The 21,461-nt window shown below is 49.1% G+C and overlaps 1 protein-coding gene across 1 annotated transcript in view; it reads right to left on the bottom strand.

The window, feature by feature from the left end:
• The window catches only part of LOC144759342 (uncharacterized), a 215,256-nt gene that overhangs the window by 130,861 nt on the left and 62,934 nt on the right, over nucleotides 1-21,461 (bottom strand). The window contains exon 4 of the mRNA XM_078646480.1: nucleotides 4,712-5,429. Within this exon, the coding sequence (XP_078502606.1) occupies nucleotides 4,712-5,429 (718 nt within the window). The remainder of the gene's footprint in view (nucleotides 1-4,711; nucleotides 5,430-21,461) is intronic.

Raw genomic sequence — 21,461 nt, 5'->3', positions numbered from 1 at the left:
GGTACACATGTCTGTAGTGTGGTGTTTAAAGGCTCTTGGATGTCCATACATAGGTGGTGTTTGGATGTTTGGTTAAGTATCATTAATACTGATTCATAAAGTATTGGGTTTAGAATGTATTATGGCACTAATGGCCGTACAAACCACTTGTTCGTAAATATAATTTGTTCAGTTTAGAACTTGTTGCTGTTAACATGAAAGTAAAGTGAGTTTGACCCTGGAGCAAACCCCTGTAGTGTGTTATGTATAAGCATGGGTATGATGAACAGCAGTCTTGTTGCTGTTCCTAACTGGCTGGGTGGTGGCGGTAGTGATGATACTCTGCAGCAGGAAGAACTTCCCAGACTCAGCACTTTGTTAAAATGACCTCGGTGGAAAGCATTAGTTTCTACTATCTGGGGCTACCGAAGATGTATCCTTTCTTCTGATATGCATATTATATTGGTGAACTCCTTCCTCTACACAAGGCTGGGCTATGAGAGCACTGTTTATTTGTCAGCTCCAGCAACACAAAAGCACATTAGAGATGAGTCAAAATGCTACGATCTATCTTATTTGTGGTCTGAAGACGTCCCAACTGCATCACAAAGTTTCACTGTTTTCTCACGAGGCAGCACTTTTTATGTCCATTCATTCACCGGCGGTTTATAGAACAAGAGTTTCTTTATACATGTAAGAACAAACTTGAATATCATTTGTGTCAAAATTCAGTATCTTTTGTGTTCCTTTACTCCTGAATCCAGATTTTTTTCCAGAGCCAAGGTTCAAGAAATGTAAAGCAGGGAGTCGATAGTTTAAGACTCTAAGAGCTGGAATTTTTTACTGCTCAAGATTCAATCTTTACCTAACCCTCAACCTTTCAGAAACCTATTCAGAACTAAACTTTTCAACAGCTCTCTCTCCGATCAATAATTTTGCCATCATGCACGGATTCTGTCCTTTCACCAGTTAAGAGTTGGTTGGGTGATTCTAAGTAAATAATACAGAAAAGGGGGTGGTGATGAACAGAGTGTCTGAATTAAGCAGACCACTCTTACCCAGTCCAAAGATCAGGGCTTGATCCATCACCGTTATTTATCTCACTGCCCCATCCCAGCTCAGAACCTGGCTATATGCAAATTAGTCTGTCCCTGGCCCAGTGCATCATGGGAACAGGGCAGACCAAACTACCAAGCCAATTCTTCACCAGAAAGGAGACAAGCTACCGGGGACCGGTTTCTGGCATTTCAGCCTCTTCGGCCCGGCTTGCTTGAATCCTGATGGAGCAGTGAGAAAGGGACTCATGTCTGAGTATACCCTGCCACACCTATAGTGGCCAAAAACGATACAGAAAAGGGGGTGGTGATGAACAGAGTGTCTGAATTAAGCAGACCACTCTTACCCAGTCCAAAGATCAGGGCTTGATCCATCACCGTTATTTATCTCACTGCCCCATCCCAGCTCAGAACCTGGCTATATGCAAATTAGTCTGTCCCTGGCCCAGTGCATCATGGGAACAGGGCAGACCAAACTACCAAGCCAATTCTTCACCAGAAAGGAGACAAGCTACCGGGGACCGGTTTCTGGCATTTCAGCCTCTTCGGCCCGGCTTGCTTGAATCCTGATGGAGCAGTGAGAAAGGGACTCATGTCTGAGTATACCCTGCCACACCTATAGTGGCCAAAAACGATACAGAAAAGGGGGTGGTGATGAACAGAGTGTCTGAATTAAGCAGACCACTCTTACCCAGTCCAAAGATCAGGGCTTGATCCATCACCGTTATTTATCTCACTGCCCCATCCCAGCTCAGAACCTGGCTATATGCAAATTAGTCTGTCCCTGGCCCAGTGCATCATGGGAACAGGGCAGACCAAACTACCAAGCCAATTCTTCACCAGAAAGGAGACAAGCTACCGGGGACCGGTTTCTGGCATTTCAGCCTCTTCGGCCCGGCTTGCTTGAATCCTGATGGAGCAGTGAGAAAGGGACTCATGTCTGAGTATACCCTGCCACACCTATAGTGGCCAAAAACGATACAGAAAAGGGGGTGGTGATGAACAGAGTGTCTGAATTAAGCAGACCACTCTTACCCAGTCCAAAGATCAGGGCTTGATCCATCACCGTTATTTATCTCACTGCCCCATCCCAGCTCAGAACCTGGCTATATGCAAATTAGTCTGTCCCTGGCCCAGTGCATCATGGGAACAGGGCAGACCAAACTACCAAGCCAATTCTTCACCAGAAAGGAGACAAGCTACCGGGGACCGGTTTCTGGCATTTCAGCCTCTTCGGCCCGGCTTGCTTGAATCCTGATGGAGCAGTGAGAAAGGGACTCATGTCTGAGTATACCCTGCCACACCTATAGTGGCCAAAAACGATACAGAAAAGGGGGTGGTGATGAACAGAGTGTCTGAATTAAGCAGACCACTCTTACCCAGTCCAAAGATCAGGGCTTGATCCATCACCGTTATTTATCTCACTGCCCCATCCCAGCTCAGAACCTGGCTATATGCAAATTAGTCTGTCCCTGGCCCAGTGCATCATGGGAACAGGGCAGACCGGAAGCTTGTTTCCTTCCCAGTGTAAGAATTGGCTTTTGTAGTCTGGTCTGCCCTGTTCCCATGATGCACTGGGCCAGGGACAGACTAATTTGCATACAGCCAGGTTCTGAAACTGGGATGGTGCAATGAGCTAAAAAATGGTGTTGGATCTAGCCCTTATCTTTTGACTGGGTGAGAGTACTCTGCTTAATTCAGAGACTCTGTCCATCACCACCCCTTGTTGTAAATTATTTTGTCCACCCTAAGCGTGGAAGGGTATACTCAGATGTGAGTCCCTTGCTCATTGCACCATCAGGATTCAAGCAAGCCGGGCCGAAGACGCCTGAAATGGCAGAAACCGGTCCCCGGAAGCTTGTTTCCTTCCCAGTGTAAGAATTGGCTTTTGTAGTCTGGTCTGCCCTGTTCCCATGATGCACTGGGCCAGGGACAGACTAATTTGCATACAGCCAGGTTCTGAAACTGGGATGGTGCAATGAGCTAAAAAATGGTGTTGGATCTAGCCCTGATCTTTTGACTGGGTGAGAGTACTCTGCTTAATTCAGAGACTCTGTCCATCACCACCCCTTGTAAATTATTTTGTCCACCCTAAGCGTGGAAGGGTATACTCAGATGTGAGTCCCTTGCTCATTGCACCATCAGGATTCAAGCAAGCCGGGCCGAAGACGCCTGAAATGGCAGAAACCGGTCCCCGGAAGCTTGTTTCCTTCCCAGTGTAAGAATTGGCTTTTGTAGTCTGGTCTGCCCTGTTCCCATGATGCACTGGGCCAGGGACAGACTAATTTGCATACAGCCAGGTTCTGAAACTGGGATGGTGCAATGAGCTAAAAAATGGTGTTGGATCTAGCCCTGATCTTTTGACTGGGTGAGAGTACTCTGCTTAATTCAGAGACTCTGTCCATCACCACCCCTTGTTGTAAATTATTTTGTCCACCCTAAGCGTGGAAGGGTATACTCAGATGTGAGTCCCTTGCTCATTGCACCATCAGGATTCAAGCAAGCCGGGCCGAAGACGCCTGAAATGGCAGAAACCGGTCCCCGGAAGCTTGTTTCCTTCCCAGTGTAAGAATTGGCTTTTGTAGTCTGGTCTGCCCTGTTCCCATGATGCACTGGGCCAGGGACAGACTAATTTGCATACAGCCAGGTTCTGAAACTGGGATGGTGCAATGAGCTAAAAAATGGTGTTGGATCTAGCCCTGATCTTTTGACTGGATGAGAGTACTCTGCTTAATTCAGAGACTCTGTCCATCACCACCCCTTGTTGTAAATTATTCTAAGTAAATAAGACACGTCTAAAATATATTCATATACAATTAATTTCACTGTAAATCATTTACATAGTCAGTGGTGAGCCAGCAAATTTACCAAGGGTCCAGCTTGATATCGGACACCTCTGGGGATGTGCCACTATGGTGGGTGCTTTTACATATGCATGTGATGATCGAAATGAGCATAATTTTTTCCCGCGTCAGGGCTTCGGATAAACGTTGTGCACTGCAAGCATTAACTCTCAGAGTTACAGGTCACATTTTCCTACTTTGACTTCTTGTGCCTTTGGACGTTGTTCTCTAGCAGCTGTCATTGAACCAGTTGTTGTACAAAATGGCCCAACACCAAAACCAGCTACAAATATTCTCCAGTCTGTGCTTGTTAAACTTATTCAAGTATGTTGTGTTTATAGGTTTTATTACTAATCCCAGTAGTTAGCTGAAAATCCTTTCCACAACTACTTCCAAATCCCCTGCAATGGTATGGTTTCTCCCCTGTATGTGTTTGCTGATGTCTTCGTAGTATTGATAATCGACTAAAGCTCTTCGCACATTCAGTGCACTTAAATTGCTTTTCCCCTAAGTGTGTTCGCTGATGATTTCTTAATGTTGAAGGGTCACCAAAACTACTTCCACATTCACTGCCGTGTTAGGGATTTTCACCTGTGTGTGTTCGTTGATGTATTTGTAGGTCTGATAATTGACTAAAGCACTTCACACACTCACTGCACTTGAATGGCTTTTCTCCAGTGTGTGTTCACTGAGGATTCCATAATATTGAAGATTTCTTACAACTACTTCCACATTCACTACAATGGAATGGTTTCTCCCCTGTGTGCACTCGCTGATGTATTTTGAGGTGTGATAAACGACTGAAGTTCTTCACACATTCACTGGTTTCTCCACTGTGTGTGTTCTCTGATGTCTTTGGAGATTCGATAACCGACTGAAGTTCTTCACACATTCACTGCATTGGAATGGCTTTTCTCCTGAGTGTGTTCGCTGATGAATCCTAAGAGTTGAGGATTGACTAAAACTACTTCCACATTCACTGCAATGGTATGGTTTTTCCCCAGTGTGTGTTCGCTGATGTTCTTGTAGATGTGATATCCGACTGAAGCTCTTCACACATTCAGTGCAATGGTATGGTTTTTCCCCTGTGTGTGTTCGCTGATGAATCCTGAGTGTTGAGGAATGACTAAAACTACGTCCACATTCACTGCAATGGTATGGTTTTTCCCCAGTGTGTGTTCGCTGATGTACTTCTAGATGTGATAACTCACTAAAGCTCTTCACACATTCAGTGCAATGATATGGTTTTTCCCCAGTGTGTGTTCGCTGATGTACTTTTAGATGTGATAACCCACTAAAGCTCTTCACACATTCACTGCAATCGTATGGTTTGTCCCCTGTGTGTGTTCGCTGATGAATCCTGAGAGTTGAGGAATCACTAAAACTAGTTCCAGATTTATTGCAATGGTATGGTTTTTCCCCAGTGTGTGTTCGCAAATGTGTTCGTAGATTTGATAACTGTCTGAACTTCTTCACACATTGATTGCAATGGTACGGTTTTTCCCCTGTGTGTGTTCGCTGATGTATTTGGAGTTGTGATAACCAAGTAAAGCTCTTCACACATTCAGTGCAATGGTATGGTTTTTCCCCCATGAGTGTCCGCTGATGATCTTTTAGGAGTGCTAACTGACTAAAGTTCTTCACACATTCATTGCAATTGCATGTTGCTTCTCCTGTGTGTGTTTGCTGATGGCTCTTTAGTAGTGATGACAAACTAATACTCTTGCTGCTTTTGAATGATTTTTCTTTCTTGGGTGATGTCTCTGGGTCGGGTTTATATTTGTCTGCATCCCATGACTGCGTTTCCTGAGGAGCTAACATGGTTGATAAAGCACTTGTGTTATTCTCACATTCCCTGTATGTGTGTGGTATTTTGGAAGCCTGATTTCAGATTTTACAACGAAATGCAAGACTCACCAATTACATATATTATACTTGTGGCAAGTAAAACTTCTTTGTATGTGGTTATGTCTTTAGATTGTATAATGGTTTTGCATGTTTTCGAGTGAAGATTAGTCTTCCTTCAGGTCGATGCAAATTGGGACAGTCTAGTAGATCAGAGATCCTCTCTTTCCTTTACTCTTCAGTTGTTTGGCTCTACTCCATTGTGCTTTTCTCTTGCTCCTGTGGTTTAGCCAGAAATAGTTTACAATACACCTAGCGCACTGAATGGTGGTCTGCCATCATTACAGGAAACAGAGCAATGCTGTATCCACCTCACACCCATCCAATCATTAAATCTTGGAGACTTGTTTATACAGGCAGTGGTTAGTTATTGTTGTTGTGTTAATTTTCTAGAGGTCATTTCTTCGTCTTGTGGCGTGGAGGTGCACAGCTCAGACTCTTACATCCACTGAATTGCTCTGGACTGCTTCTTTCAGGATCTATCAGTTTATGTTCAGGTTCCTCAGTCTCTAACTGTGCAGCTCTTTACCTGAATATTGGAGCTAATTTTTTCTGACCGCTTTTTGCACATTTACACGATTAAAGTCATTATTCACAATCATTTGTTCATTCAAGGTTGGTTTCCTGTTGGATGTAAAGAGATTTAAAATCACTAAATGGAAATGTAAGAGAATGTAAATACACAATATTTAACTATTTGTAAAAGCCATCTCTTCTTTACCATTTTTTAAAGTAACCAAGAGATATTTCACCATACACAGATATTTAACTGAATGTTCTATTGAGCATGCCACATCTTAATTCAGAAAAGGAGGTGATAACTTAGTAAAGAAAGGGCACTCACGGAACACCCATTCGCTAGAGGTGTAGCTTTAGGAAGACGCACAGTCAAGATTTCATTTAAACAAGAAGACATTGCGGAAAAAGAAATGATCAGGATATGCTGCTGTCACTTCAGTTTTACAAAGTGTATAACAACTGTAACTCTTCAGGAAGTATGTGAAAAAGGAAACTCTTCAAGTTGTATGTAATAAAGGTAACACTTCAGGAAGTATATAACAAATGCAGCTCCATTCACACTCTTCTTGACAATACTTTCCTGTTCACACTGGATCAGCTGACATTCCAACTCCCATCTTTACTTTTCTGTTTGTTAAGTTATCTTTGCCACATTCCTAGGGATGGTTCAAGCATTTGTATGAAGATTGCAGCATTTATAATAGAGATTTTATCACATCCAGTGATATACCTCTGACATCTCTGCTGCCAAGAAGTGTTGCTTTTTGTCTTTTTCTACCTTACCATGATATCGGACTTAATGTCTTACGTTTGCTTTAACTCGTCTAAGAAGCTGTCAGACCGACGTGCGCTGGTCCCGGAAGAAATACGATTATTTTGTCATCACTGAATATTTAGTGAAGGCTCCCAACACGTGACTCCAACCAGCTGGTGGATGTCAATTGAGCCCTTAGATGAGACTTCTTAGAAATGGGATTTCAGGTTGGCTTGGACTTGAGCCTTATCCAGGCAGAAACCACTGCTCTAGTCACAGCAAGGGAGTTACACGCCAAAGATAACCCCTGCTCACCCCCTTGATAGCTTGGCATGAGCAGTCAGGCTTATCGCGGAGGCCATGTGTAAAGCATTTGCGCAACCCACACAGCAACAACATGCTAGGCACACCACAAAAGGCACTCCAAACACAGTTATATACAAACTAGCCTTTGTATTATCATAAAACACATTAGAATAGTAATCACACAATATACACTGTGCCGACTGGGACTAGGCAATATTTACAGGGGATTATATACACATGACAGGGCCACTTGGACCACTGTCAGAACCATCTAGTAAACGGAGAACATATAATAAGCTTGGAACACAACCAGCAATTAATGGCAAACACTGGACTCAGCAACATCCTGAAACATAAATCATATTATCCACTGTATCACATTAGGCATGAAATATATCCTGTGCCAACCTTATTAGCCTAAACATATTAGACCATAACCTACCAAGCATAACTCACCTTAGGAAATAATCTCACTAGCATAAACCACAGTAGAGGATAACTCAAACATAAATACAGTATGCAAAACCTCATAATCATAAACCACATTTAGAGGCATAAAACAGGGTGTGTAAATCATACTACATAAATCACATTTCCTAGCACCACATCCATCACATTAGGGCCTGGCGCCCTACAAACCGGACAGTCGCTCTGGCCAACCGGCCTTCTCAAAGGGGTTCAAAATGCCCTATGTACAAAGTGTCAGGGCAGCTGCCAATGCAGCAGAATCCATGTGCGCAATTGCGCAGACCTAGACGATGCAGCTAGCACTGAGTGATGCACAGCTGTGAAAGTACGGGGCTTAAAGGTGGGAACTCAGGGGCACATCTCCTCAGCTGCAGCGGCCCACAACATTGCTAGCGATGATTTTTGTAGTATGGCAAAGGCGGGCACTCAGCGGCACAGCTCCTCAGCTGCAGCGGCCCACACTAGCTGTAGCGATGATTCTCCTAAGACGGCAAATGCGGGCACTCAGCGGCACAGCTCCTCAGCTGTAACGGCCCACAATAGCGATAGCGATGATTCTCATAGGACGGCAAATGCTGGCACTCAGCGGCACAGCTCCTCAGCTGCAGCGGCCCACACTAGCTGTAGCGATGATTCTCCTAAGACGGCAAATGCGGGCACTCAGCGGCACAGCTCCTCAGCTGTAACGGCCCACAATAGTGATAGCGATGATTCTCGTAGGACGGCAAATGCGGGCTGTTAGAATTGGGGGTCTCTAGTTGGCAGAGGTAGGTACCACTGTCCAAATAGGGACCCTTGCTTCTAGTCAGGGCACGGAGGAAACCCTCTGAGATAACCCCAGCTCACCCTCTAGGTAGCTTGGCACGAGCACTCTAGGCTAACCAGAGGCAATGTGTAAAGTATTTGTACCAACATTCACAGTAACACAGTGAAAACACCACAAACTGACTTCACAACAGTTTAGCAAAATAAAGGTATTTAATCTAAACTACACAAGACCAAAACGACAAAAATCCAACATACACAGTTCAAGAATATGGTTTCAAAAGCGTTCTTAAGGTTGCGATAAAAAATTCTTCAGGTTGCGTTAAAATTCTTTAGGTTGCGATAAAATAATCCACAGTTACGTGAAAAGTTCACAGTTGCGTCACGTTTAGCTCACAGTACCTTTAGTTGCGACAAAGTTCCAAAAGCAGAAGCTGGTGCAGTGGAAAACAAGCGATGCGTTGCTCCTGAGACCCTGGGAGGCGTTTGCGACAGCAGCGGGCGTGTTACGACGAATCCGGTAGGACACTTGTATGGATTCCGGTGCGTAGGTTCCGTAGGAAGTTTGTTCTCGCAAAGGCACGATGCCACGATCTTTGGAGGTGCGACGATCTCCGGGGCGACGATGCGCAGACCAGAGGTGATCTCTCTGGCAGCTCCTTGATGCGTTTGCTTCGTCGATGACTCTCGCAGCGACGTGATGCAGTCCGCAAGCAGGCGGTGCAGCAATCTCACCCAGTGATGACAGGCTCTGCGACGACACTTGCAGCGATGTTAGACTTCCCGCACCGGTCGGGTGCGTCCCGCAAACGAAGGATGCGACGGCTCTGACAGCGGCCACAGGCGCTGTGACGATCTTGACCTTCGCAGCAGCGGGAATCTTCTCGCACTGTCGGGGATGCGCTCCGCAGCGAGCGATGCGATAACTTTTCTTTAGCAAAGTCTCTCAAGCTTAGTTTCCAGCTTCCCAACACAGGTACAACTTCCAGAGGCACCACACATGGGCCAAGCACTCCAGGAAGGACAGAACTCTCTCAGTAGAGCTCAGGGGAAGCTGGGGGTGAAGTCCTTTTGTTCCTGGGACTTCAGAACAGGGAACCAGCTCTTCTCAAACTCTTTGAGATTCCTTCCAGCAATGGGACACAGCACAAAGCAAAGTCCTTCCCCTCTCCTAGGCAGCAAAGAAACAGCAGGGCAATCCAGCAGAGCAACAGCTGGACAATCTTCCTTCTTCAGTTTCAGCTTTCTCCTGGGCAGAGGTTCCTTCTTGATTCCAGGATGATCTAATTTTCTGTTGTCAGGGGTCCTGTACTTATACAAGTGGGCCCTGAGCCCAGTCTGAACCAGTTCTGGGTGTTGCTTGAGCACTTTGTTTTCCTGGCTTCTCCTTTCCTTTCAGAGTGAGGGGCAGGGTCGTCAGCCGCCCAGCAGGAGCTGGAGCCAGCATTGTGGAAGGCAGGCACAGCCCTATTCAGGCCCAGGTGCTATCTCCTCCCACCACTCAAGTTGCAAATGCAGTCATTCAGCCTAGGGCTGACTCAGCCAGCCTCCTGGGGAATCCCCAGCCCCTGTCACTCTCAAACCAGACAGTCAATACACAAACAGGCCAAGGCACACAGAAGGGTCAGACAAGAGAACAGCAACTTTCTACAAATGCTGTTCTCAAACACAGGATTTAAAAACAACCTTTCCTAAAAGATGTGTTATTAAATTCTGAGTTCAGGGATACTAGACTCTTATGTCCTATCTTGTTCCTATGAGAAGAAATGCTGGTAGCCACTGTAGCCAGCATCCCCCATGTTAATCTATGGAGCAAGATAGCCTTACAATAGTGAAAAACTAAAATGGCTGCCATTCACTACCAGAGCATGTCACCTGCACCAGTACATGCTATACATTTAACATACACTGCACCCTGCCCAGGGGGTTTCCTTGGGCCTTCCATAGGGGTGACCAATGTGCACAAAAGGGAAGGGTTAGGCCTGGTCAGTGGGGACACTGACCAGGAGGACATGGCAGTTCATAGACTGCACGCAGGCACTGCGGTGGCAGGCCTGAGACACCATTTTAGGGCTACTCATGTGGGTGGCACAATCAGTGCTGCAGGCCCACTAGTAGCATTTGTCATCACCAGCCCTGGCTTGTGATGACAAGGGAGGGACTTCATGGTGATACAAATATGCCAATCATGTATATCCAATCTGTTGGACCTGGGATCTCCAAGTCACCTAGGGTAGCTTGGCACTAAGTGGGAAGGCCTAACTCCAAGGTACATGTGTTAAGTTTGCGTCACACCCTTCAGTAACATAACGTCCATCCACTCAGAAATAAGGACGCTACACCAATGTTAGAAAAATACGGTTTGCTTTATGAAAAGTATTCTATATTTCTCCTTTGTTACTTAGCAGTCTTTAGTTACAGCACATGAATTAGCTTTGCATAAAAGAAATTAGCAACTAGACAGTTTCATAAAAGAAAAATCATTACTGGCATTTCCTTGTGTTCCTTCACTCTGAAAGGAGAGTTCTCTATCCACTCCTGCACCCTAATCAGGCAAGATATGCATCATACATTTAGAAGTTAGCAAGCATAGATATTTCCTACATCCAGATTAGGCTGTTCATTCAATTCTGTTAGCAGTAACCTAACATGAGGTAGTTCAGTCTTCACATATAAATAGATTCAGTAAGATGCCTGCTCAGTTCTACACATGTGTAGGAAGGTGGCTACCTGACTATGGTTACCCCAGATTTTTTGCCTTGTGTTTAGCTGGTTTTTGACTTAGTTGACCTGGTTCCCTGCCAATCAGGGCCCCAGGCCATCTGCTCTCTCTGTAAAATGGATTCCATGTACCCTAGGTACATACCACAATTGGAAATGGACTCCTTGTCAGCCCCTGTATAATGCACTATAGGTGCCCAGGGCATAGGGGCCACCAAGGCCTACCAGGAGCTGCAGCATATCTTTTGCCACCCCTGGCTGGTTCTTAAATTGACACAACTGGCTGATCACTCAGCTGGGGTAAGGTGGTGTAATCACCCCTTACTTAGATATAGTATACCTATATCTAAACCTATATCTGGACACATATAAACCTGTGAGCCACTCCTATGGAAGGCCTCATCAATCCTGGAGGCAGAGTGCGTGGTTTAATGTGAGATGGAGCTCTAGCATGAGCTGAGCCTGTCTGCAGCTGTCGGGAACAACTCCCTAAGCTGTTTCAGGATAATGCCATACCATATACTCTTAAGTGCATTATAATCCTCGAGGTTATATAGCAACTTTGGTTTGGCTTTATCAAAACATGTCGTGTAAGGTGTCATACGATTTGGAATACTATCCCCTCGCCAGTTCTGGCGACGGGGATAGCATTCCACCCCTCTAGAGGGGTAAGACATGTTACTTTACTTAAATGCCGTTAATTTCTAAAAGGACCTTGGATCCACAAAATGGATGCCTCTGCCACAGACAAGAGTCTGACCCCCTGAAGCTGACCGAAACTCAGCCAAAGGGGCCTGGACAAAGGGTTTCCTGTCGCAGGGAGGTGTTACCACCCCCCAGACAGGAGATAGTGGATTGTAGCAGGGAGGTTTGAAAGAAACCAGACACTGCTTGGGGCGCACAAGGCTGCCCCTTGCATAATCCGGCCAAACCGGTTCTGGGGCACTCCAGCCCTCGTGCCAGGGCGGCCTGGATCAAAGGAAGGGGGTGTATCCACCCACTTCCTGGGTCCCACCCATAGGAGGGGACCTAGCAGGTAATCCAGCCCCCAAAATTAGTATAAGACTGGGAGCAGTGCCAATGCACTTCAGATTATCCTGATGAAACATAAGAAACGAAACTCTGGACCCTTCGACATCCTACTCAACGTAGAAGACTGAAGAATCTCCCTTGTGGTCAAGGAGTGACCACCCTGTGCAAACAGGCACCATCCAGCCATCGACGTCTGCTTTGTCGCAGTTCCCGCCGGAACTCGAGCGACAGAGATCGACGAGATCAAGCTTGCCTGCCTTCCAACAGCCCGATCCACAGTCCCTGCAGAGCTGAGACCCGTGGAGGCGACCGGGAGCGTAGGGCACGCCATCTTGGAAAGACCACGAGACGCTGACCGTGCAGCCCACGAGTGACCCTCAAAGCTGTACACCGGGGTTTGAGAAGCCCCAACCCTGAGCCACACTTGCACCGAAGTTCAGCCCTCCACACTCGACGAGTGCTGCGTGGGGCCCTTCTGCTTCTTTTGGCTCAACGCGTTGGCCCGGTCAATTGCCAGCCAGCTAGTGGCCCCTGTGCCGACGAAACTTGAAATTCGACCTGCGAATCTGGTTGCTCCAGATCTGCACCAGCTCCCCTGAAAAGGAGCCCCCACTCTGACCCTCCTGGTTCGAGTGAGAAGCAATCTCCCGGTTCCGCGTGGATTGCTTTTGCCAAGTGTTGTTTGCTCCAATCTTGAAGCCGACAGCGCCGACGGCGAGAGCCTGCGTGGGACAGATCGTGACCCGCTCCTGGACGTCGTAGATGCCCCAGAGCCCACGTGACAGCGGAGAGAAGCTCCTCAACAACTACCTGATTGCGCCCGACATTGCCTGGTTCCGTCCTGGTTCCACCCTGGTCACTGCTGAGTGACCCAGACTCTGTCCCCTCTGCTTTCAGGTACTTTTCGACTCGAGTCCACCCTTGGACTCCACCGTACACTTCTCTTTTCACCCCGCCTGCAGCCCTTTCAGCTTCAAGCACCAAGAGCCTGCGTGACGAAACCCGACTCAACTTCGACCCTGTGCACCCACTTCCTGTGGGTGAGGTAACTTTGCTCCGCCGGTGTTCCCACACTGGTACACATCTCTAGGGTCTGTGTCTTAAGTTTTGTTCCTCTAGGTTCAGCGGAAGTGTCCTTAAACTTTAACTTTACAACTTTTACGCACCATTGGTTAACATTGGTGCATGCGTGCGCTTTCCGCACTGCACCCGAATCCCGTGGGCCTCTCCCGACTTCAGCATTGCTTGTCCCGACTGCTCCCAGCGATTCCCTAGGCCCTAGGCCTAACCACTGTTCGATTGGTATCTCTTATACCACTTGTTTAGTATATGGTCTGAGTGGCCCCCCGCCCTCATCCATAATTGTGCAACTTTGTATGTTTAAACTGTGCTTTTGATTTAACGCTTGTGCCCCTTTATTCATAAAGAATACTGGGGATTGTTTTTAGTAATAAATACATATATTTTATAATATATACTTGTGTGGTGTCCTTTCATTTGATATTACAGGATTGTATGTGGTAAAACAGCTCGCTTAACACGACCTCTTAAGTTAAGCCTTTAGGCTGCTTAGTCCATGCTACCCCTAGGATAGCTTGTCTAACAAGGTTGACTTACAACCAGACACCATAAGGGATTGTTTGGTCTGATAACCGGTGGTTCCAGAATTGGAAACATCACCTATCAGGCCAACTTCTCACAACTTGTCACTCCTAAATAGATTCAGTAAGATGCCTGCTCAGTTCTACTTATGACACCCCTAAATAGATTCAGTAAGATGCCTGCTCAGTTCTACACATGTCACTCCTAAATAGATTCAGTAAGATGTCTGCTCAGTTCTACTTATGACACTCCTAAATAGATTCAGTAAAATGCCTAGGTAAATGTCTCGATGGAGTTCACATATCTTGAAGGGGATTTAGCAATTTTTACCCCTACTTCACTTCCACTCATTCGTTTAAGCAATGTCTAAAGTTTAGCCCAGACCTGCTTACAGTCGACCTCAGCGGTCTGCTCTTTACTCTGTTCCACGCCGGTAGCCGGTGGTGTCTCAGGCTCTCCTTTACGAAGCTCTGTCAGGCAATAGCGGCGCCCGCTCCGACTCGGCCACGCTACCTCCCCACAGTCTTACTGGGAGTTACGCCTCGGTCCGGTCCCACAGCTCTGCTTCTTCACTCACCCCAGCGACGTCGTTCCGAGGAGCCCCCTGACCTGGCGCTGACAGCTATGGGTGGTTGACAGAGCCGGAATCACCCCGCACTTCCTCCTTCCGCGTCGATGACTGCTCAGTGCTCCACCCTCACCTCAGCCGTCAGGAAGGGAGGGAGCAGACGCCCGCCAGCCTCCTCGGGCTCCCGCCCCCTTCTTCCGCGTCACTGGTTGCTCAGTGCAGACTTCCGCGAAGCCAGTCTCTTGGTTGCGTTCCTCAAGCGGCTCTCTCCGCTGGACCTCCCGAACGGCACGGTGAAGATGCCACAGCCGTTTCGAGGCAAGGACAAAAGCGGCAAGCCCTCACACGGTAGGATTCTTCCCTTTGCCTCACGGACGCTCAGGACTTCAGATGGAACGCCAAAGTATCGCTCCTCCACACGCTTCAAGGGGACAGTCCAGTTTAGATCCTGAAGGAGCGGACAGGCAGAAATCAACCCCCTACAAATGGGTGCTTCTCTGGGTGAATTCCCAAGCCAGTCACCCGCTTATCCAGAATAGCTCAACCACGTTACTCTCTGGACACGAGTCAATAGTTGGAGCTAGAGATGAGGTTGCGGTGCTAGGGCTTAGTCCGTAGAAAGGGGGACACACCAGCACAGTAGAGCAGCCGGCCCGTGGGTCGATCTAACCTCTCTCAGTGCGCTTTTCTCCCTTCGCTACTGCTTTACTCCTCACCAACTTCCACTCAGCCTCCTCTGGTCACTCTCCACCAACAGCTAAAATGGCCGCCCTGGTTCTGGCCTTATATAGGCTGGCTCTGGCTACCAGAACCCTCCAGAAGGTTCTAGTACCTTCTTAGTGTAATCCTATGGTCCCTTTCTCCTGAAGTGTCAATTATGACAGTTGCTGACCACCATTTTGCGTGTCCCATACTTTTTAGTCAGACAAGGCACCTAGGCCTCAGGAAAAGGGACTACGAGGGCAAAAGAGCATCTAACCCCTAGGTCAATACCACAAAAATCCAGTGGACATAAAAAGATAAAAAGGTTTTGAGGGGCAAAAAGGGGACAAAAATAAATAAATAAATAGGAGGGACTACCCAAAGGCAGACAGGTCTAACACGCGTCCCCCCCAGCTGAAAGTGGGGAGAGCTACCCAACCCCTTGGGAGTCCTCATCACTAAGGCGGAAATACCTAGAGAGGCCGTCTGCATTGGCGTGGTCCACTCCAGGCCGATGTTCCACCCGGAAGTCCATTTCCCGTAGGGAGATGGACCATCTCAACAACTTGGGATTTTCCCCCTTCATTTGCATCAGCCAACGAAGAGGTCGATGGTCAGTCTGAACCAGGAAGTGCGAGCCAAACAGGTATGGCCGCAGCTTCTTCAGAGCCCATACCACCGCAAAAGCTTCCCGCTCAATTGCACTCCACTTCTGTTCCCGGGGAAGCAGTCTCCTGGACAGGAAGACAACAGGCTGATCCAGACCCTCTTCATTGAGTTGCGATAACACTGCCCCAATGCCATGCTCTGATGCGTCTGTCTGGACAATGAACTCCTTGGAGAAATCTGGGGCCCTCAGGACTGGTGATGCACACATTGCCTGTTTCAATTTCACAAAAGCTTGCTGACAAGCCCCTGTCCAGACTACCCGTCGAGGTTGTTTCTAGGGTGTGAGCTCTGTGAGGGGCGCTACAATAGTGCCATACCCCTTCACAAAGCGACGGTAGTAACCTGTGAGGCCCAGGAAAGCTCGGACCTCAGTCTGGGTCTTGGGGAGTTCCCAGGCCATGATTGCCTCAATCTTTGCCTGGAGGGGCTGCACAGTTCCCCTACCCACCAAGTGGCCTAGGTACACAACCGACCCCTGCCCGATCTGACATTTACTGGCCTTGATTGTCAAGCCAGCCTGTTTCAGGGCCTGGTGAACAGCTTGCAAGTGACGCAAATGGTCCTCCCAACTGCTGCTGAAGACGGCAATGGCATCCAGGTAAGCAGCAGAGAAAGCCTCCATTCCAGAGAGGACCTGGTTCACCAGCCGCTGAAAAGTGGCAGGGGCGTTCTTGAGCCCAAAGGGCATCACACAGAACTGGAAGTGTCCCTCAGGCGTGGAGAAAGCTGACCTTTCCTTTGCTCCATCTGTAAGGGAGATCTGCCAGTACCCTGAAGTAAGGTCAAAGGTACTCAGATATTGGGCAGCTCCCAGCCGGTCAATTAATTCATCCGCCCTAGGGATCGGATGAGCATCAGTCTTGGTCACTGAGTTCAGTCCCCGGTAATCCACACAGAACCTCAGTTCTGGAGTGGTGCCTGGTGGGGCAGCTTTTGGTACCAAAACCACCGGACTGGACCAGGGGCTACTGGAAGGTTCAATGACTCCTAGCTCCAGCATCTTGGTAACCTCACCGTGGATGCTGGCCTTCACCTTGTCTGACAGCCGGTAGGTCTTTGACTTCACTGGTGGGCTGTCTCCAGTGTCCACATCATGGGTACACAGGTGGCTCCTTCCCGGAACAAGGGAGAACAACGTAGAGTACTGCTCCAATATCTGGCGGCAGTCCTCCCGCTGCTCAGGAGTTAGGGATGGGGAGAGAATTACTCCCTCCACCGACCCATCCTTTTCCTGAGACGAAAAAAGGTCAGGGAGAGGCTCGCTTTCCGCTTCCTCTCCTCCATCAGTCATCATCATCATCAAGATAACCTCAGGCCTCTCATGGTGGGGTTTGAGGCGATTAGCATGCAGCACCCTTAGGGGCTGACAAGGGGTCTTAAGATCCACCAAGTAGGTGGCCTTACCCTTCTTCTCCAACACCTCAAAGGGGCCTGCCCAGCGATCCTGGAGAGCGCTTAGCTCTCCAGGTTCCATCACCCACACTTTCTGGCCAGGCTCCAATTCCACCGGGTGAGAGTTGTGGTCATACCACTCTTTCATTACGGCTTGACTGGCTTCCAAGTTGTCAGAAGCTTGCTTCCACAACTTTGCCATTTGGCTCCGGAAGGCCAGCATATAGCTCACCACATCCTGGGGAGGCTTCCTGGGAGACTTTTCCCATCCATCCTTCACCAGGCTGAGAGGTCCACGTACAGGGTGCCCATACAGAAGCTCGAAGGGGCTGAAGCCCACTCCCTTCTGCGGCACTTCTCTGTAGGAGAATAGCAAACAGGACAGGAGGACGTCCCATTTCCTCCGCAGGCTTTCAGGCAGACTTCTGATCATGCCTTTCAAGGTCTTGTTGAACCTTTCTACCAGTCCATTGGACTGGGGGTGGTACGGAGTGGTGAACCGGTAGGTCACTCCACACTCCTTCCACATTGCCCGCATATATGCTGACATAAAGTTGGTTCCCCTTGTCGGACACAACTTCCTTGGGGAAACCCACTCGGGTAAAGATCCCCATCAGGACCCTAGCCACAACAGGTGCAGTGACAGTCCTCAGAGGAATTGCCTCTGGGTACCGCATGGCGTGATCCACCAGAACCAGGATAAACCTGTGACCAGCTGTAGTTGGCAGATCCAATGGCCCCACAATGTCGATGCCCACCCTTTCAAAGGGGGTGCTAACGACAGGAAGTGGTTCCAGGGGAGCTTTCAGCTTCACCCCTGTTTTCCCACTTGCTTGGCAGGATACACACGTCCGACAATATGTGTCAGATGCCACTTTCATCTGAGGCCAGTAAAAGTGGGGGACAAGCCGGGCAAAGGTCTTGTCCTGACCTAAGTGTCCTGCCAAAGGAATCTCATGAGCCAATTCTAGAAGAAAGGCTCGGTATCGTTGAGGGACTACAAAGGATGAACCGAGCAAAGGTACCTTGGGTTCACTGTAGAGGAGTCCGTCCTCCCAGTAAATGTGGTAGTGCCCTGCAACGTTCCCTGCTGCCTGGGCTTCGGCCTGTCGCCTCAGTCCCTCAAGGGTAGGGCACTCCTTCTGGCCCTTACAAAACTCCTCCCTGGTAGGCCCTCCTTCCACATGCCACTCAGCAGGGATAGGTAAGTCCTCCAGGGAGACTACTTCCCCCTCCACGGACTCCTGGCCCTCCACCGCAGGTGGCCGATCTGTCTCATGGGGCGTGGAAGCCGAAGCAGGCTTCTCCTGTCTTCGGGTCTTTCCCTTTTTGGCAGCGGGCTGGGCCATTGTTCCAGGCTCCAGCCCTGGCGAACTCCCTCTCTGGGCAGTCGCAGACCTTGTGCTTGCACAGGCCCAGTCAGGTGTACCCAGCATCTCCGAATGAGTCCGGTATTCCACCTCCTTCCAGACATTGTGCTCCATGTCATTTCCCAGCAAACAATCGACTGGCACGGCAGGGCTTACGGCAACTCGAAGTGAACCTGCAACCCCTTCCCACTCAAAGGGAACCTCGGCCACAGGGTAGTGGCCCAATCTGCCGTCAGCCATCGCGGCGGGGTGGAGTACATGTGGAATCACCTGCTCTGGAGACACCAGTTGACTCCTTACCATAGTCATACTGGCTCCTGTGTCTCTCAGAGCCTCCCCTCTTTGGCCATTGACCCACTTGTGGGACACCCCCGCGCCGCACGGCCACCAGCTGCTGCGTGTGCCCCTTCGCTGTGCCCTCTGCCTCGCTGCTTGCCTCGCTGCCGGCTGACCCTGCTGCTCTGTTGTGTTTTGACAACCATTTGTGCTTGTTTTTATTTTTCCTAGTTTCGGCCCGTGTCAAGCGTCTTTTGACTGTCATTTGTGCTTGTTTTGTATCTCTCTTTGTTTTTGCCCGTGTTTAGCGTTTTTACTGTAACTTGTGCCTGTTTTCTTGGTTTTTGACCGTCCTCCGGCCTGTTTCCCGCCTCCCTCGCCGCCCCCCGCTTCCCGCCACCACCGCCGACCCCGCCCCTTTTTTCCTTCTGTTCCCTCCCCGCTCCCGCCTCCCAGCTGCTCCTCCCACCCGCGCACTTGGCCTTAAATGGCGACCGTGCGACACAGGTGAGTGTGACCCACTTGTGGGACACCCCCGCGCCGCACGGCCACCAGCTGCTGCGTGTGCCCCTTCGCTGTGCCCTCTGCCTCGCTGCTTGCCTCGCTGCCGGCTGACCCTGCTGCTCTGTTGTGTTTTGACAACCATTTGTGCTTGTTTTTATTTTTCCTAGTTTCGGCCCGTGTCAAGCGTCTTTTGACTGTCATTTGTGCTTGTTTTGTATCTCTCTTTGTTTTTGCCCGTGTTTAGCGTTTTTACTGTAACTTGTGCCTGTTTTCTTGGTTTTTGACCGTCCTCCGGCCTGTTTCCCGCCTCCCTCGCCGCCCCCCGCTTCCCGCCACCACTGCCGACCCCGCCCCTTTTTTCCTTCTGTTCCCTCCCCGCTCCCGCCTCCCAGCTGCTCCGCCCACCCGCGCACTTCGCCTTAAATGGCGACCGTGCAAACGCGCAGCGTTGACGCGCAGCGGGCGCGCCGATTGTGCGCTGAAGGCGCGCCAAAGGTAAGCCCGTCTGCGCCCGTCCGCGCCTGGACCGCGCCCAGGGCCAGGACCCCTGGCCCCCACCGACGGAAGCCGACCCGACGAACCTACTCCGCCGCCGATCTCATCGCACTCAACACCGGCCGCATCCCGGCATGTCATCGAGCCGCCCCGAAGCACACCCACGGACCCTTCAGCTGCCACGCCTGCAAGTTCACCTGCATCCGGACCTTCCCTGCACCCGCCAAGCCGAACACCAGCAGCAACCACCTCAAGTGCATCCTGCTCAACACCCGCTCCGTCCACAGACACGCCGTAGAACTCTGGAACCTCCTCGACACCACCGCCCCTGACGTTGCCTTCCTCACCGAGACCTGGATGAACGCCTCCTCAGCCCCCGACATCGCCATCGCCATCCCAGAGGGCTACAAGATCATCCGGAGGGACCGCACCGCCAACCAGACGGGAGGAGTGTTATATTCACCCTTTGCTTTGTGTCACGATTCATGTCGCGCGCTGCACTCGCGCTGCTTCACTTTATGACATGTCCTGTGTTCTATCTAACGGTTGGCAGTTGCCCGTTTCATCTTGTGCACGATGGTTGGGTTTTCTGCTTCGCATCTTAAATAAATTACCCTGAACTACACGACGCTGGTGTGCCGCTTCCAACTTTGTTTACAACAATTTTGGCGACTGCTGAGGGCGGAGGATAACGTGCGGAAAATATCTGCCAGAAAAGACGAAGCGAGGAAAAGAAAACCCGACCGGAGGATTTATCTTCGAAGAATAAGCGGTTGAAAGTAAGCCTCGACAGAAGGTATGTCGTAAAATCACTCACCGTGAGAGGAAGTGTGCCCAAGGCTTTATTCTCCCAAGCGCGACGGAGCGTTAACTGTTGCTCCTTGGCCCGTCGACGCAGACAACAGCGCTCCTTGCTGCAAGTGGTCTAAAAAAGGGAAATCATTCGTGAAGGAAAGACTATACCAGTGAGCCCCACTGCTCAGAAGGCGGAATGTCTTAAAAGGGAAACGCAAAGCCAAAGGGAAAGCGTTTGTTTTATAAAATACCACCGCTATTCTTTCTACAGTGACACACTCACTTCCATGCAAGTTCGCTTTTGTGTGTCACATTAATTTTAAGACGTTTGCAATTAAAGACCACCATTATTGGTCAAGAGCAAATTCACAGTGACACACTCACTTTTAAATCGATCTCTATAGTGTGCCACTCAAACTTCAGTGACAAACACACTTTAAGTTAAGACACTGCGAACATTACTGTCTGTATAAAATTTTGCCTGTTTAAACTATTCTTATAGTAGATTGTGTACTACTGCAGAGTATTCACTATGAATGTGAGCAATGCTATTCAAGCGCCTGTTCCTTTCCTGAGTGCCCCTGGTGAACCCTCAATGGAGTGGGATGACTGGTGTGAGGCGTTTGAGAATTACATAATTGCTTTAGATGGTACTAAGTTCTCGGCCATCAGGAAGAAAGCTTTACTGTTGGGGGCTTTAGGCAAAGAGGGTCAAAGGGTGTTTAAATACTTGCCAAGTCC

The sequence above is a fragment of the Lissotriton helveticus genome, chromosome 1_1, assembly GCF_964261635.1.
Source record: "Lissotriton helveticus chromosome 1_1, aLisHel1.1, whole genome shotgun sequence".
NCBI classification, from domain to species: Eukaryota; Metazoa; Chordata; class Amphibia; order Caudata; family Salamandridae; genus Lissotriton; species Lissotriton helveticus.
Note: the sequence above shows the minus strand (reverse complement) of the source record. Positions and strands in the feature narration are given on the sequence as shown.